The sequence below is a fragment of the Oncorhynchus nerka genome, linkage group LG16 (genome assembly GCF_034236695.1).
Source record: "Oncorhynchus nerka isolate Pitt River linkage group LG16, Oner_Uvic_2.0, whole genome shotgun sequence".
NCBI classification, from domain to species: domain Eukaryota; kingdom Metazoa; phylum Chordata; class Actinopteri; order Salmoniformes; family Salmonidae; genus Oncorhynchus; species Oncorhynchus nerka.
The window spans coordinates 15,847,414-15,863,023 of NC_088411.1; the positions used below are offsets into that span (position 1 = coordinate 15,847,414).

A 15,610-nucleotide genomic window follows, 5' to 3' on the forward strand; every position below is an offset into this window, starting at 1 on the left:
CCATTCACACCTGTGCACACACCGTGTTACCCTTTCAGGGACTCAGACTGCCAGTAAGGGTTTCCTTCGGTCGTCAGTGTCCTGAGCCGCCATTAGAAATGACAATTGGGGACTGTAATTGTGTGGGATCACCTGTGGAAACAGACTCCCAATGGAGGAGGACATAGTGAAGCTGTGGAGATAGACACTAAATGGAGTTTGAGTCACCTTCAGCATGGGCCATATCTACCTGGCAAAGTTTTGTCAACTGTAATTGACTATCTAGGTTGTGACGGTGTTGAATTGACGTAAAGCCATATTGTTTTACTTTTACTTCACACATTAGAAAGTACTCTCTAGTTAAATCCTGCAGAATACCCCATAGGTGCTTTCTCCAAAAAATACGTTCGGAGAGAAAGAAAGACTCCATGCAAATATGTTCCGAGAGAGAGAGAGAGAGAGAGAGAGGCTGCATGCCTCCAGAGTAGGTCAAAAAAAGGAAGTAATTTGCAATGTTGCGACGAGGGACATTCATTTATTTTTCATCACTTTGCCACCAAGACATCTTGACAATTGGAATTGTGAGGAGGAGTGCATATGGAGGACGGGCTAGGATGCTGGGGCTGGGGACGAAGAGGGCTCATCTTTAACTGAGAAGTGTGTTCCAAGCTGACTGTGGACACCTGAGTGTTTAGACTGCAGTTGGGGCCCTACAGGACAGCTAAAAGCAGCGCAGGCCCAGTTAGCACATAAAGTTCTGAGAACTATATTTTACCTAGAGCCTGGTGAGAGAGAGAACATGTGTTCAGAGAACATTAAGAAACAGTGTTCATTTGTTGGAATTTCAGTACTTCAGCATAACGTTTTATGCAGGTTTCTTCATGGTTCTATGTAAAGTCATGTTCTCAGAACATTAAGCAAACACAAGAAGACATAAGTAACTAGGGCTGTAACCGTACACGTCATCATACCAAACCGTTCGGTACGGGGACTTCGGTTCGAACTGTGAACCAGAATGAATACATCATAAAAAAATAAACACTAAGCAGCCTACGCTGCATTGTATGCCATTGCCTTATGAGTAGATCTGAGCTGAAAAAACACTGGGCTATTCCATTAAAACTACTACAGCCTATGCACATGTTGCAATCAACATTTGAATCTTAAATGCCCCTTTTGACCCTTTTGTGAGGATCAGCAGGGAACAGTAGATGGCAAGGGGTGGGATCGATAAACCAGATTTGGAGAATCCTCCATTATCGTTTAAATCTCGTTTGGGAACATTTTGGATTCACAGTCGATTACAACGACGATGGACAGAGACTTGTGGATAAAAAGTTTATATTATGTTCTCCACTGCTCAGTGAAAATAGCATATGCTGAGTGGCCCACGTAGCTTGTTGTTGATGTCGGCCAATCACAAGTCATCAAAGCACCACTACAGTTATAAAGCCTCTGTGTGTGGCAAAGCAAGTTAGGAGATTATCTCATCAATGGAAGATGGATGTAACCACGCCCGCCCAGGACCTCTACATCCTGCTTCTTCACCTGCAGGATCGTCTGAGATGGGGTGGAGGGGTGCTGAGGAGTATTTCTGTCTGTAATAAAAAATAAAATAAAATAATTCTGATTGGCTGGGCCTGGCTGCCAAGTGGGTGGGCCTATGCCCTCCCAGGCCCACCCATGGCTGCACCCCTGCCCAGTCGTGAAAGCCATAGATTAGGGCCTAATGAATTTATTTAAATTTACTGATTTCCTTATATGAACTGTAAATCAATAAAATCTTTCAACTTGTTGCATTCATATTTTTGTTCAGTATAGGTAACATCTTGCTATCATGGAAAGGATAATACCTGTCTATTTGTGGAAAAATCACCCTGATTAACTCTTTAGTCGTATCCCAGTTTACCGCTTTGCTTATGGCCCTTCCTACACCTAACGATTTGATTTTTAAATTAAAAGAGCAAAAATTATTCCATTTTATTTTGAACGCCAAGTCAGACAAAATTAAACGGGCCTATTTATATAATAAATAAGAATTCGGAAGGCAGAACTGATAAGATATTAAATCAATCGACTCACTAAAGGCTTCAGTCTTTCAAAGCTATACTTAAATCTGAACTGGTTCTCTAGCAGAATAGTAAGAATGGCTTACCTGTGTTCAAGAATGGCCCTTTTCCCTTTATCCAGATTACAACCTCTCACTTTCGGTTATTTGAAAGTGTAATGATTTCCAAAATAGTGCTTTTTTTAAAACAAGCCATAGAAATTTAGTTGCAATTGCAGTTTAATCCACCAGAAAAGACAGAACAAATATTACAACAAATATTAAAATATAGTTATTTTTGTAATCTTTGTAAATTATATGATAAAAAGGACTAGTGGAGTTGTGTCACAATGAGGCTAACAAAAATAAATAGAAATGTTTGCACCATCCAAAATTACAACCAACTAATTGCATCATTAGCGCAAAAATGGAAGAGGCAAGTGGAAGGGGGGAAAAGTAAGGAATTTCTCTGTCAGCTCTGCATTAAAGACCAAAATTGGTTGAAGAAAATTGTGAAAAGAATCAAGTATACCCGTTTCATTTAAGGACCAAAAAATTGACAGCTGTGCCATACAGATTGCAAAATAGTTGAGAAGAGATTATCAATGTTCCAGATCCATGGCACATGTTTATGTGCCATGGTTTACTGATACAAAAAAAACACGCCGGATTCAAAACATTGAGTTTTTTAAATTTAAACTATTATACAATATTCTTGCAACCAATATAATGTTATATACAGTGGGGAGAACAAGTATTTGATACACTGCTGATTTTGCAGTTTTTCCGACTTACAAAGCATGTAGAGGTCTGTAATTTTTATCATAGGTACACTTCAACTGTGAGAGACGGAATCTAAAACAAAAATCCAGAAAATCACATTGTATGATTTTTAAGTAATTAATTTGCATTTTATTGCATGACTTAAGTATTTGATACATCAGAAAAGCAGAACTTAATATTTGGTACAGAAACCTTTGTTTGCAATTACAGAGATGATACGTTTCCTGTAGTTCTTGACCAGGTTTGCACACACTGCAGCAGGGATTTTGGCCCACTCCTCCATACAGACCTTCTCCAGATCCTTCAGGTTTCGGGGCTGTCGGTGGGCAATACGGACTTTCAGCTCCCTCCAAAGATTTTCTATTGGGTTCAGGTCTGGAGACTGGCTAGACCACTCCTGGACCTTGAGATGCTTCTTACGGAGCCACTCCTTAGTTGCCCTGGCTGTGTGTTTCGGGTCGTTGTCATGCTGGAAGACCCAGCCATGACCCATCTTCAATGCTCTTACTGAGGGAAGGAGGTTGTTGGCCAAGATCTCGCAATACATGGCCCCATCCATCCTCCCCTCAATACGGTGCAGTCGTTCTGTCCCCTTTGCAGAAAAGCATCCCCAAAGAATGATGTTTCCACCTCCATGCTTCACAGTTGGGATGGTGTTCTTGGGGTTGTACTCATCCTTCTTCTTCCTCCAAACACAGCGAGTGGAGTTTAGAAAAAAGCTATATTTTTGTCTCATCAGACCACATGACCTTCTCCCATTCCTCCTCTGGATCATCCAGATGGTCATTGGCAAACTTCAGATGGGCCTGGACATGCGCTGGCTTGAGCAGGGGGACCTTGCGTGAGCTGCAGGATTTTAATCCATGGCGGTGTAGTGTGTTACTAATGGTTTTCTTTGAGACTGTGGTCCCCGCTCTCTTCAGGTCATTGACCAGGTCCTGCCGTGTAGTTCTGGGCTGATCCCTCACCTTCCTCATGATCATTGATGCCCCACGAGGTGAGATCTTGCATGGAGCCCCAGACCGAGGGTGATTGACCGTCATCTTGAACTTCTTCCATTTTCTTCCATTGCGCCAACAGTTGTTGCCTTCTCACCAAGCTGCTTGCCTATTATCCTGTAGCCCATCCCAGCCTTGTGCAGGTCTAAAATTTTAACCCTGATGTCCTTACACAGCTTTCTGGTCTTGGCCATTGTGGAGAGGTTGGAGTCTGTTTGATTGAGTGTGTGGACAGGTGTCTTTTATACAGGTAACGAGTTCAAACAGGTGCAGTTAATACAGGTAATGAGTGGAGAACAGGAGGGCTTCTTAAAGAAAAACTAACAGGTCTGTGAGAGCTGGAATTCTTACTGGTTGATAGGTGATCAAATACTTATGTAATGCAATATAATGCAAATGAATTAGTTAAAAATCATACAATGTGATTTTCTGGATTTTTGTTTTATGTTCCGTCTTTCACAGTTGAAGTGTACCTATGATAAACAAATTACAGACCTCTACATTCTTTGTAAGTAGGAAAAACTGCAAAATCAGCAGTGTATCAAATACTTGTTCTCCCCACTGTATATGGGAAGTACAACCATCCCAGCTCTACACATTGTGCTGCGAAGAGACAGAATCAGTAGATGATTTGTTTTTGGTACTGTCCATATGTATCTTGTATTTGGTCTCAGGTTCAGGAATGGCTGGAATTGCAACAATGTTCAGGAATTGCAACATTTACCTGGAGTTAACTCTGCAAATAGCACTACTGGGCATAGTCTGAAAAGTCATAGTCAATCGATCAATAATATAATATTACTCTTAGCAAAAATGCTTCTTTAAATTACAATCTGTAGAAATTATGAGAATAGAAAGTTTCAAAGCTTTTGTGAAACAGCACAGTTGAAAATAGAAAGCAAAACTGGATTGGTGTTCTGAGATAGAGGGGAGGGGTTGAGTGGAGCTGAAGGATGGGACTAAAAACAAACAAAAGATAACTATTGTAACTGTCCATAAAATGTATATAGTATGTATGAGCTGGAAGTAGAAGCCTAAGTGTTGTTGCCCATTACTTTACTCCAATTAGGGGAGGAGAGTTAGGATTAGGGAAAAATAGAGGAAAAATATATACAATATTCAGTATACAGTACCAGTCAAAGGTTTGGGCATGCCTACTCATTCAAGGGTGTGCAAAGCTGTCATCAAGGCAAAGGGTGGCTACTCTGAAGAATCTCAAATATAAAATATATTTGGATTTGTTTAACACTTTTTTGGTTACTACATGATTCCATATGTGTTTTTTCATAGTGTTGATGTCTTCACTATTATTCTACAATGTAGAAAACAAAGACCCTGGATTGAGTAGGTGTGTCCAAACTTTTGAATGGTACTATATATTATATATATATTGTATATATATATACACACATACATACACACATATACAGTGCCTTGCGAAAGTTTTCGGCCCCCTTGAACTTTGCGACCTTTTGCCACATTTCAGGCTTCAAACATAAAGATATAAAACTGTATTTTTTTGTGAAGAATCAACAACAAGTGGGACACAATCATGAAGTGGAACGACATTTATTGGATATTTCAAACTTTTTTAACAAATCAAAAACTGAAAAATTGGGCGTGCAAAATTATTCAGCCCCTTTACTGTCAGTGCAGCAAACTCTCTCCAGAAGTTCAGTGAGGATCTCTGAATGATCCAATGTTGACCTAAATGACTAATGATGATAAATAAAATCCACCTGTGTGTAATCAAGTCTCCGTATAAATGCACCTGCACTGTGATAGTCTCAGAGGTCCGTTAAAAGCGCAGAGAGCATCATGAAGAACAAGGAACACACCAGGCAGGTCCGAGATACTGTTGTGAAGAAGTTTAAAGCCGGATTTGGATACAAAAAGATTTCTGTATATATGGGGGATTGGAACTGATGCAGACAATTACATTGATAGAAGCCACAATTTATTTGCAATATTAAAGCTGATCCACTCCCTAAAAAAGTAAAGCTAAGTAAAGGTGTTGACCCTCCACATCTATCAACACAACTTGAGCACTGGCCTAGCCACTCTTAAATATCACCTGGGCAAGCGCAAGTGAAACGCCTTCCGACTAACGAGATGGACAAGCCAGCACAGGTGTAACACATACTAACTAACAAGGTGACACCAATCGGTGGGCCCAACCTGCTAAAGTGATATACAGTACGTGCTTATTAAAAAATAAATGGAAAAACCGAAACCTGTAACAGTGACTCTCTTCTATTGTATTCCAGATTGCGGAGACTTCAAATGCGTTCCTGAATCGAATGTTGAACAGGGACACCATCACAAGAATAACATATAAAAGTAAGTAGAATTACACATGTAGACTATAACGGAAAACACATTGGAAAGTCAAAGAGTAGCTACAGAATCTGCAGTAGACAGGTCCTTCCTCCAGAAGGCTACCAGGCAGAGGCAACCAGGGCTGCTGGATAGCCATATTGGAAATGGCTGCGGAGATCATCTGGGGCAACGGTTGAAAAGAGAGGCCTATAATTGGATCAATGTGATTGAGAAGAGACTGAATAAACACAGTGACCTCCAGTGGATTGGAGGTCTCAGAAGCTGTCATAAACTCACACACACACGCACCCACGCACACGCACACACACACACATATATATAAATATACATACGTACACACCGCCCCCTCAACCTCAGGAGTCCTCCGGCATACCCTTCTCTAAGCCTGCAGCTCTGCTTGCCCAGGCCATGTAATTTTCAAATCCCTCTCCACGCACCCACACACATGCACACCCACACACACAGCATCAGAATGGAATTATTAATGCCGACACAGCTACCAGAGATGTGTGATAGCGGAGCGGGAGTAGCAGGACTGCAGGAGCAGGTTTAGTGAGGTGGTAATGGAATAGAACATGATTGATGTTCACAGATTAAGGATTGGCTTTTTTGTTTTTCTTTACCTTTCAGGATGTCTGTATCTTACCTGTAGGGTAGGGGCTGGTGAGCATGCTGATGTTTGTTGTTCTAGTTTAGATAGATACGCTGTATGAATGTGAATAGCATCTAAAGTCCTAGTGCCAGTCTACATTAGCATAGAGGGAGCAGCTACTGTGACCTCGTCACAACAAACAAAGTGCAGTTGGCTCCCATTTATTATAAACTGAAACCACAACAGATGACAACATATTGAGAGTGTGTTAGCGGAGTGTGGAGAGATAGAGAGACCAAGGGAGAGATGGTGACAGAGATGGAAAGAGAGAGAGAATAATGGAGAGAGGGATGGACAGAGAGAGAGAGAGGAAGGGGAGAGCGAGAGAGAGATGCAGTAATTCTAATTACATTCCTGACGAGGGAAGTACTTTGCATAAAAGGGGTTTGTGATGCAGTCTGCTATACCAACAGCCTGTCAAGCAGTTGGAGGGAAACCAGCTCAATGTGAAATGAACAATCTGCAAAACGTGTACATGCAAATGACAAACACACTGGTTAGAGTGGATGTAATGTAATGTGTTTTGAGACTGGAAGACAAATATGTAATGTAAATTCAAAACAAAATTAGCTTGAGAGGACATGAAATGTGATTGATACAAGTCTACAATACAGTGTTCTACAATTCTGCAACTAGGGACCCACAGGAGGTGCAGGGTTTTGTTTCAGCCGAGCACAAATGCATTGAATTCAACTAATAAGTGCTTGGGTTGGACCTGAGCTAGGACACAAGCATTCTTACCCTGTAGCTCTCCAGGCCCAGGACTGAAAAAATCTGCTATAATGACATGTTAAGATGTTTTATTGAATTCTAACCTGTCTATCTTGCCCATCTCCAGATGATGCGTATCTACTGACGGGCCTGAACATCGAGGAGATTTACCCAGAAACCTCTAGTTTCATCACGTACGATGGGTCCATGACCATCCCGCCGTGTTTTGAGACGGCCACGTGGATCCTGATGAACAAGCCAGTGTACATCACACGGATGCAGGTCCGTCTCTAAAGTAGCTCCTTACTGCTTAGATACACTCTTAGAAAAAAGTGTTCTTTGAGGAGGGAGAGGGTTCTACCAAGAACTGTTTTCATCCTAAGAACCATTTTTTAAATAAAGTGTGTTTACCTCAGTGTTTAAAATTTAACATCAGGAGTTTGAGTAATCTGCTAAATTTAAAAAGATATATGTGAGAATGTTTTAAACTGTACCTATGGGAATATTTCTACAATAATCAGGTATTCCCATTTTACATATACAGTACTGACATAGTTGATATCTTTGCCATTTCTGTCTTTCAAATAAGTGTTTTCTGTGATTTTATTGAGCAGAGAATAGGAGAATAGCAGGGAGTCTGAGTGAACTAACTCTGTATGTGGTGTAATAACCAGAGATGAGTGTAATTGTGTAATTTTTACTCTTTCTAGAGAAAAACACTCAAATCCACACCCATCATTGTTCCGAGTATGCTTTATTGCAGGTTCATTTTCAGAATTGGTTGTTTCATTATCTGTATTGTTGCATGGACATTGATTGGTTGGTTAATCTTATGCCAACAGGCATTAAAGGACTTAAATGTAAATGTAATGCCACACAAAGATAAATAACATTTGCATTTTTATAAACTAATCCAATCTGTTAGTAGTTGGACTTATTGCACCCGTTACTGAGATGGTAGTTCCAGTTTATATGATTTAGGTAGTCTCTGTTAGGAATGTTCTCTATCCTAGCAGTCATTCTGAATGCAGGTTGCGGGTAATTAAAAGTTTAAATGGTCGCATATCCTAACTTCGGTTGGATTCCAATTGGAATTACACAACACTTTCAAATCAAAATTTATTGGTCACATACACGTGTTTAGCAGATGTTATTGCGGGTGTAGGGAAATGCTTGGGTTTCTAGCTCCGACAGTGCAGTAATATCTAACAAGTAATATCTAACAATTCCACAACATATACCCAATACACACAAATCTAAGTAAAGGATTGGAATTAAGAATATATAAATATATGGATGAGCAATGTCAGAGCAGCATAGACTGAGATACATTAGAATAGTATAGAATACAGTATATACATATGAGATGAGTAATGCAAGATATGTAAACATTATTAAAGTGACTAGTGTTCCATTTATTAAAGTGACCAGTGATTTCAAGTATATGTATATAGGCAGCAGCTTCTAATGTGCCAATGATGGCTATTTAACAGTCTGATGGCCTTGAGATTGAAGCTGTTTTTCAGTCTCTCGGTCCCAGCTTTGATGCACCTGTACTGACCTCGCCTTCTGGATGACAGCGGGGTGAACAGGCAGTGGCTCGGGTGGTTGTTGTCCTTGATGATCTTTTTGGCCTTCCTGTGACATCAGGTGCTGTAGGTGTCCTGGAGGGTAGGTAGTTTGCCCCAGGTGATGCTTTGGGCAGACTGCACCACCCTCCAGAGAGCCCTGTGGTTGCGGGCGGTGCAGTTACCATACCAGGCGGTGATACAGTCTGACAAGATGCTCTTAATTATACATCTGTAAAAGTTTTTGAGAGTTTTAGGTGCCAAGCCAAATTTATTCAGCCTCCTGAGGTGACTTCAGCCAGCATAATGTGACTTGCAAGCCTGGTGTGGCCTGTAAACCAGGAGTTTCCAACCACTGTGTTAGGGTATAACTAGGCCTAGAAAGAAAGACCTTATGATATATGTAATGTATTGTCATAAAAAATTTGCAAATAAATGAGAAGTTTTAATTAATGTCACATGCACAAACAAGTACAGTGAAATGCCTTTCTTGCCAGCTCTAAACCCAATGCAGAAATAAGCATAAGGTAGAACAAAAATACACAAGAAATAAAAAATAACAAATAAGAAGAACACAACAAAGTAAAAAGTTATATACAGGGTCAGTTTCAATACCATATTTACAATGTGGCGGGATATTGGAGTGATAGAGGTAGATATGTATAGGGGTAAGGTGACTAGGCATCAGGATGTATGATAAACAGAGTATCAGCAGCGTAAATTAAGATTCTATATGAGTTTGTGTCGGTATAAATGTGTGTGCATGTTATGTGTGTGTTGGAGTGTCAGTGTGTGTGAGTGTGTGGAGTCCTGTGATTGTGCATTGAGACTATGCAGAATAATGTGTAAATACAAGGGTCAACTCAGTCTGTGTCGCCATTTTGTTTGTTATTTAGCAATGTTATGGCTTGGGGATAGAAGCTGTTCAGCAGCCTGTTGGTGTCATTCTTGTTGCACCGGTACCCCTTGCCATGCGAAAGCAGAGAGAATAGTCTATGGCTTGGGTGGCTGGAGTCTTTAACGATTTTCCGGGCCTTCCTTTCACACCGCCTGATATAGAGGTCCTGGATGTCAGGGAGCTCGGCCCAGTGATGAAGGTCAGCGTGGCGGAGGTGATGTTGCCTAACCTCATTACCTGGGGTCGGCCAGTTAGGAAGTCCAGGATCCATTTGCAGAGAGAGGTGTTCAGTCACAGGGTCCAAAGCTTGGAGACAATGGTGTTTGTAAGTCGCTCTGGATAAGAGCGTCTGCTAAATGACTTAAATGTAATGTAATGTGTTGAACACTGAGCCGTAGTCAATGAACAGCATTCTCACTTATATTATCTATGTGGGTGAGGGCAGTCTGTAAGATTGCGTCATCTATGGATCTGTTGGGGCAGTATGCAAATTGCAGTAGGTCTAGGGTGTCTGGGATGATAGAGTTGCCATAACCATTCTGATTACAGATATGAGTGCTACAGGGCGGTAGTCATTGTGGCATGAAGCCTTAGAGTTCTTGCGAACAGGAATGATGGTAGTCATTTTAAATCATGGGGATTACAGACTGGGACAAGGACAGGCTGATCTCTGCATGCTCTGAGAACGTGCCCGGGAATGCCGTCCAGTCCCGCCTTGCGAGGGCTGACTTGATTTAAAGACCTTACTCACATCAGCCTCGGGGAGAGAGATCACCCAGTACTCTGGTTCGGTGGGGGCCCTCACGCATGGTATGGTGCTGGTGGTGTTCTCGAAACGTGCATTAAATGTGTTGAATTTGTCTGGTAGAGAGGCATCGTTGGGCAGATCACGACTAGGTCTTCCTTAGTAATCTATAATGGACTGTCGCCCCTGTCACATGCGACTGGCATCGGAGCCTGCGTAATAAGATTCCCCTTTATTCTTATATTGTCTTTCTGCTCGTTTGATGACTCTGCAGAGGTCGTAGCAGGAATTATTGTATTTGTTCCTGTCCTCAGCCGTTGTCTGTGATGGCCCTGTGTGTGGTAGCCCTGCACTTAAGTTAGCTTTTCGATGTTAACGGCGGAGTCTTGGAACATACAGTTAAAGTTGGAAGTTAACATACACCTTAGCCACATGCATTTAAACTCAGTTTTTCACCATTTCTGACATTTAATCCTAGTAAAAATTCCCTGTCTTAGGTCAGTTAAGATCACCACTTTATTTTAAGAATGTGAAATGTCAGAATAATAGTAGAGAGAATTATTTATTTCAGCTTTTATTTATTTCATCACATTCCCAGTGGGTCAGAAGTTTACATACACTCAAGTAGTATTTGGTAGCATTGCCTTTAAATTGTTTAACTTGGGTCAAACATTTCGGGTAGCCTTCCACAAGCTTCCCCCACAGTACATTGGGTGAATTTTGGCCCATTCCTCCTGACAGAGCTGGTGTAATTGAGTCAGATTTGTAGGCCTCCTTGCTCGCACAGGCTTTTTCTATAGGATTGAGGTTAGGGCTTTGTGATGGCCACTCCAATACCATGACTTTTGCCAGTTTGCCACAACTTTGGAAGTATACTTGGGGTCGTTGGCCATTTGGAAGACCCATTTGTGACCAAGCTTTAACTTCTTGACTAATGTCTTGAGATGTTGCTTCAATATATCCACATAATTTTCCTCCTCGTGATGCCATGTATTTTGTGAAGTGCACCAATCTCTCCTGCAGCAAAGCACCCCCACAACATGATGCTGCCACCGCAGTGCTTCACGGTTGGGATGGTGTTCTTCGGCTTGCAAGCCTCCCCCTTTTTTCTCCAAACATAACGATGGTCATTATGGCCAAACAGTTCTATTTTTGTTTCATCAAACCAGAGAACATTTCTCCAAAAATAATGATCTTTGTCCCCATGTGCAGTTGCAAACTGTAGTCTAGCTTTTTTATGGCGGTTTTGGAGCAGTGGCTTCTTCCTTGCTGAGCGGCCTTTCAGGTTATGTCGATATCGGACTCGTTTTACTGTGGATATAAATACTTTGTACCTGTTTCCTCTAGCATCTTCACAAGGTCCATTGCTGTTGTTCTGGGATTGATTTGCACTTTTCGCATCGAAGTACGTTCATCTCTAGGAGACAGAACGCGTCTCCTTCCTAAGCGGTATGACGGCAGCATGGTCCCATGGTGTTAATACTTGCGTACTATTGTTTGTACAGATGAACGGCATAATCTCTCCTGTAGCATAATCTCTGATTCTGATGACCATTTCTCAACAGAGCGAGTCTCAGATTCTTCCTGTTTGGGCTACTGCTTTTAAACAGAAAGCAGGAGTACGGAGTTATGACCTGATTTTCCAATTGGGGGACGAGGGAGGGCCTTGTATGCTTGCTTGTGGGTAGAGTAACAGTGAGGTAGAGAACCCTCTGCAAAGGGTTCTACCTAGCACTAAAAAGGGTTCCACTATATGGTTCTACTTAGCCATTTTTTTTAAGAGTGTACATAAGACTGTCGGACAGCAATTCTGTTCCTTCACATTTATTTTTCTCCCAATAATACTGAAATAATGTCCCTTTTCTTAACTTCTGTTCCACTCTCTTCTCTTCTTTTCTTTTTATTTCTCCTCTGCGCTGCTCTGCTCTGCATTGCTCTCCTCTTGTTCCTTCCATTACTTACTCTTCCTTTCCATCTTTACCCCTCTTTTTGTTCATGAATCCCCCTTCCCTCTCTTCCTCTCTCCTCTCCAGATGCACTCCTTACGGCTGTTGAGTCAGAACCAGCCGTCTCAGATCTTCCTGAGTATGAGCGACAACGTTCGCCCGGTTCAGCCGCTGAACAACCGCTGCATCCGGACTAACATCAACTTCAGCATGCAGGGCAAAGACTGTCCCAACAACAGGGCCCAGAAGCTCCAGTACCGAGGTAAACACTGCTCAAGTCCACCCGCCACCGCCATTTTGTTAGTAATGTATTTAGGTCCGACTAGCAGACATATACAAAATGTTGGTGAAGGAGTCATGGACATTTACCTTGGTCATTTTCCATATGTTTGCTTGTGGCCCTCAAAGGTATTAACTACCTGAAGCATAGTCTTAAGCCTTACATTTTTATAGATTTTAAAGAGTAATTGTACATTACTTATAGTGATATTATAGCAATATTTCCAACACAAGTGTTGGAACGGCTGAATGTGTGAGCCCTACTTCATAACTACAAAGCCAGCTCAGCATCTCAGTGTTATTCAGGGACTCTGCATGCAGTCTGTTTACCATCTCCTCTCCTCTGTTTCAGCCAATATATCTGGGCAACTGCTGCACAAAATGTGAATTTTACACCTGAAGCGTAAATACAGTGAGGGCAAGAGGTAACCCCCATTATTCATTGTATTATTTTTCCAGGATCTACTGTAATGTAGCCAGACTGTTCTTTTCTCTTATCCTCGCTCTGATGAAATTCTTATTCTGTGCAGCAGTTGTTGAGAGATTGAAACACACACACACACACACACTTTTACCCACACACATTTACCCACACACACACCCCTACTGTACCCTTCCAAACCACCCCCAGAGAGTAAACAGAAGCAGTACAATAGCAGCAGGGCTGTCTCGTCTTTAATTACACTAGTTGTACTGGTTTAAATATGTAAATATCTCCAAGGTGAGGCAGAAGGGGAATAAAGTATAATTTAAATGGGAAATGGATCTAATTGGTTATTCATCTAAGGTTAAACCTTGAAGGCAGAGGAAACTCAGCCCCCTCACAGCTAGGTCAGTGGGCTAATTGAATGGGAAATGTGTATTGGGATGCTAGCAGAATGCTAACAGATACTGCAGAAATTCTGTTATTTAGCATACATTGCTAATTTTAACATAAATGGTGGGTGCTTATATTTGTTCTAATTCACACAAGTGAATTGGAAATGTGTTTTTTTGCATACCCCAACTCTCCCTGAGACACTCTCCCTGAGTGGAGTCTCAGCCAGAGTCAAATGGACACCACCGCACTATCTCTGTGGTGCTGGGAATTACATAAATAAAAACACTACTTGACCATTTACTAATAGAAATGTCTCCCACACTTTTTACATATACACATGACATGTTCAGTGTTTCATGGTCAAGGTTACTTAATTTACATGCATAATTGTGTCTTCCGCTAGAGTATACTATTTTATTGATAATAATCCTAACAATGCATTCTGGTCTCAATCCTAGCAATGTATTGTCATGTTATGATGAATATTATAGAAGCTGCTGGGTAGCCAGGATAGAAAGGGTTCCATGCTACATGTATATTTTGCGTAAAGTGCATATACAGTAAAGTTGTGTTATTCTCACCCTGTCCCTCTCCTCTCTTTCAGTGAATGAGTGGCTGCTAAAGTAGTCTCCCTTGGATGAGCACAGAAACAAGAGTCAAAGACAGACCGAAAGAGAGAGAGAGAGGAACGAGAGAAGGAAGAAAACAACTGGAGTCCGACCAAGGCTGCATCCCATCTAAGATTATTTCATGGCATTGTAAAAAAGAGAAAAAAGAAACTGAACATAACCAAGTAAAATACTTTGCGTTGCTTTGCAAAGAGACTACTACTTTTCATACGTACATCGACAACTATTTGTCCAACACATGCTAACACACCCACCCAGTACAAATATATCTATTACGAAACCCGTTTTGATACTGATACTTTTTTGGGAGATAAAAAAAAGTTGAAAACATACAAAAACACGGAAGCATTACTTTCGTAAAGCCTCTTCACATGAACTGAGTGGGACTTTTAGCCTTTGTACATAGACACCTTGCTACCAGGGGGGGGATCTTAAGGACTTATTAAGACACTGCCCCTAGTGGTGCAGACAGAGAAGGTATGCAAGGCTCATAGCTGCATCGTCATCACCTACAAGGCATGCCGACTGCAACAACCCAAGAGAGCGAGACCTTACATTCTTGCCTTGTAACAGTAGGTCATTACAAAAGGAAAAACGGGGATGGAGCTTCTGTCTAAGGGATGAACCGATGCGTGTCTCGGCCTTTGTTGTACATAGTATAATTATCAGTACTGCTGAAAAAGAAAAATACAAAAACATTTAAAAATATATTAAGAGGATTAAAAAAAAGAGATGACAAAACTTGAGTATTTTAAACGCTTGGCACACTGAATTCTGGAAGCAGTTCTGAGCTGAAGCCTTTTCTTTCAGTTTTATTGTTTACAATGGTCATACACTGTGTTTGAGTAATGTTATCAGCCCAATAAATGTGTCTGGAAAGTTCACTTTGGAAAATATGCTTCACTTTACACTGTTGTTTTTATGTGCTTATTACATTGTTGCTAATGTACCGGGCTTTGTGCCAAGTTATTCAATGGTGTTAACGTGGATAAGCTGTGCACATTGGTGAGCGAGCAGACCGGTCTCAACTACAGCAAGAAGCTATACGTCCTCCCCCCTCCTTGTTGATGCTGTGCGTGCTGTGAGTATCATATTTCTGTCTGACGTCTTACACAAGGTACCAAACACCTAACAATCAAGCTAGTATATAGGAAATGATACAGTGATATGTAAAACAGATTGGCCATGCCTTAGAAAGGTTAATGCTGAAAGGTT

General features: G+C 41.3%; 1 protein-coding gene across 3 annotated transcripts in view; it reads left to right on the forward strand.

The window, feature by feature from the left end:
• The window catches only part of LOC115144102 (carbonic anhydrase-related protein 10), a 323,887-nt gene extending 309,070 nt beyond the window's left edge, over window positions 1-14,817 (forward strand). For 2 of the 3 annotated variants that reach the window (XM_029684820.2, XM_065002301.1), the window contains 5 exons: window positions 6,075-6,147; window positions 7,638-7,792; window positions 12,755-12,929; window positions 13,299-13,371; window positions 14,371-14,817. In XM_029684820.2, the coding sequence (XP_029540680.1) occupies window positions 6,075-6,147; window positions 7,638-7,792; window positions 12,755-12,929; window positions 13,299-13,333 (438 nt within the window). In that variant the 3' untranslated portion in view covers window positions 13,334-13,371; window positions 14,371-14,817. The remainder of the gene's footprint in view (window positions 1-6,074; window positions 6,148-7,637; window positions 7,793-12,754; window positions 12,930-13,298; window positions 13,372-14,370) is intronic. The other variant, XM_029684822.2, reaches the window with a different exon arrangement.
• The last annotated feature ends 793 nt before the right edge of the window (window positions 14,818-15,610 follow it).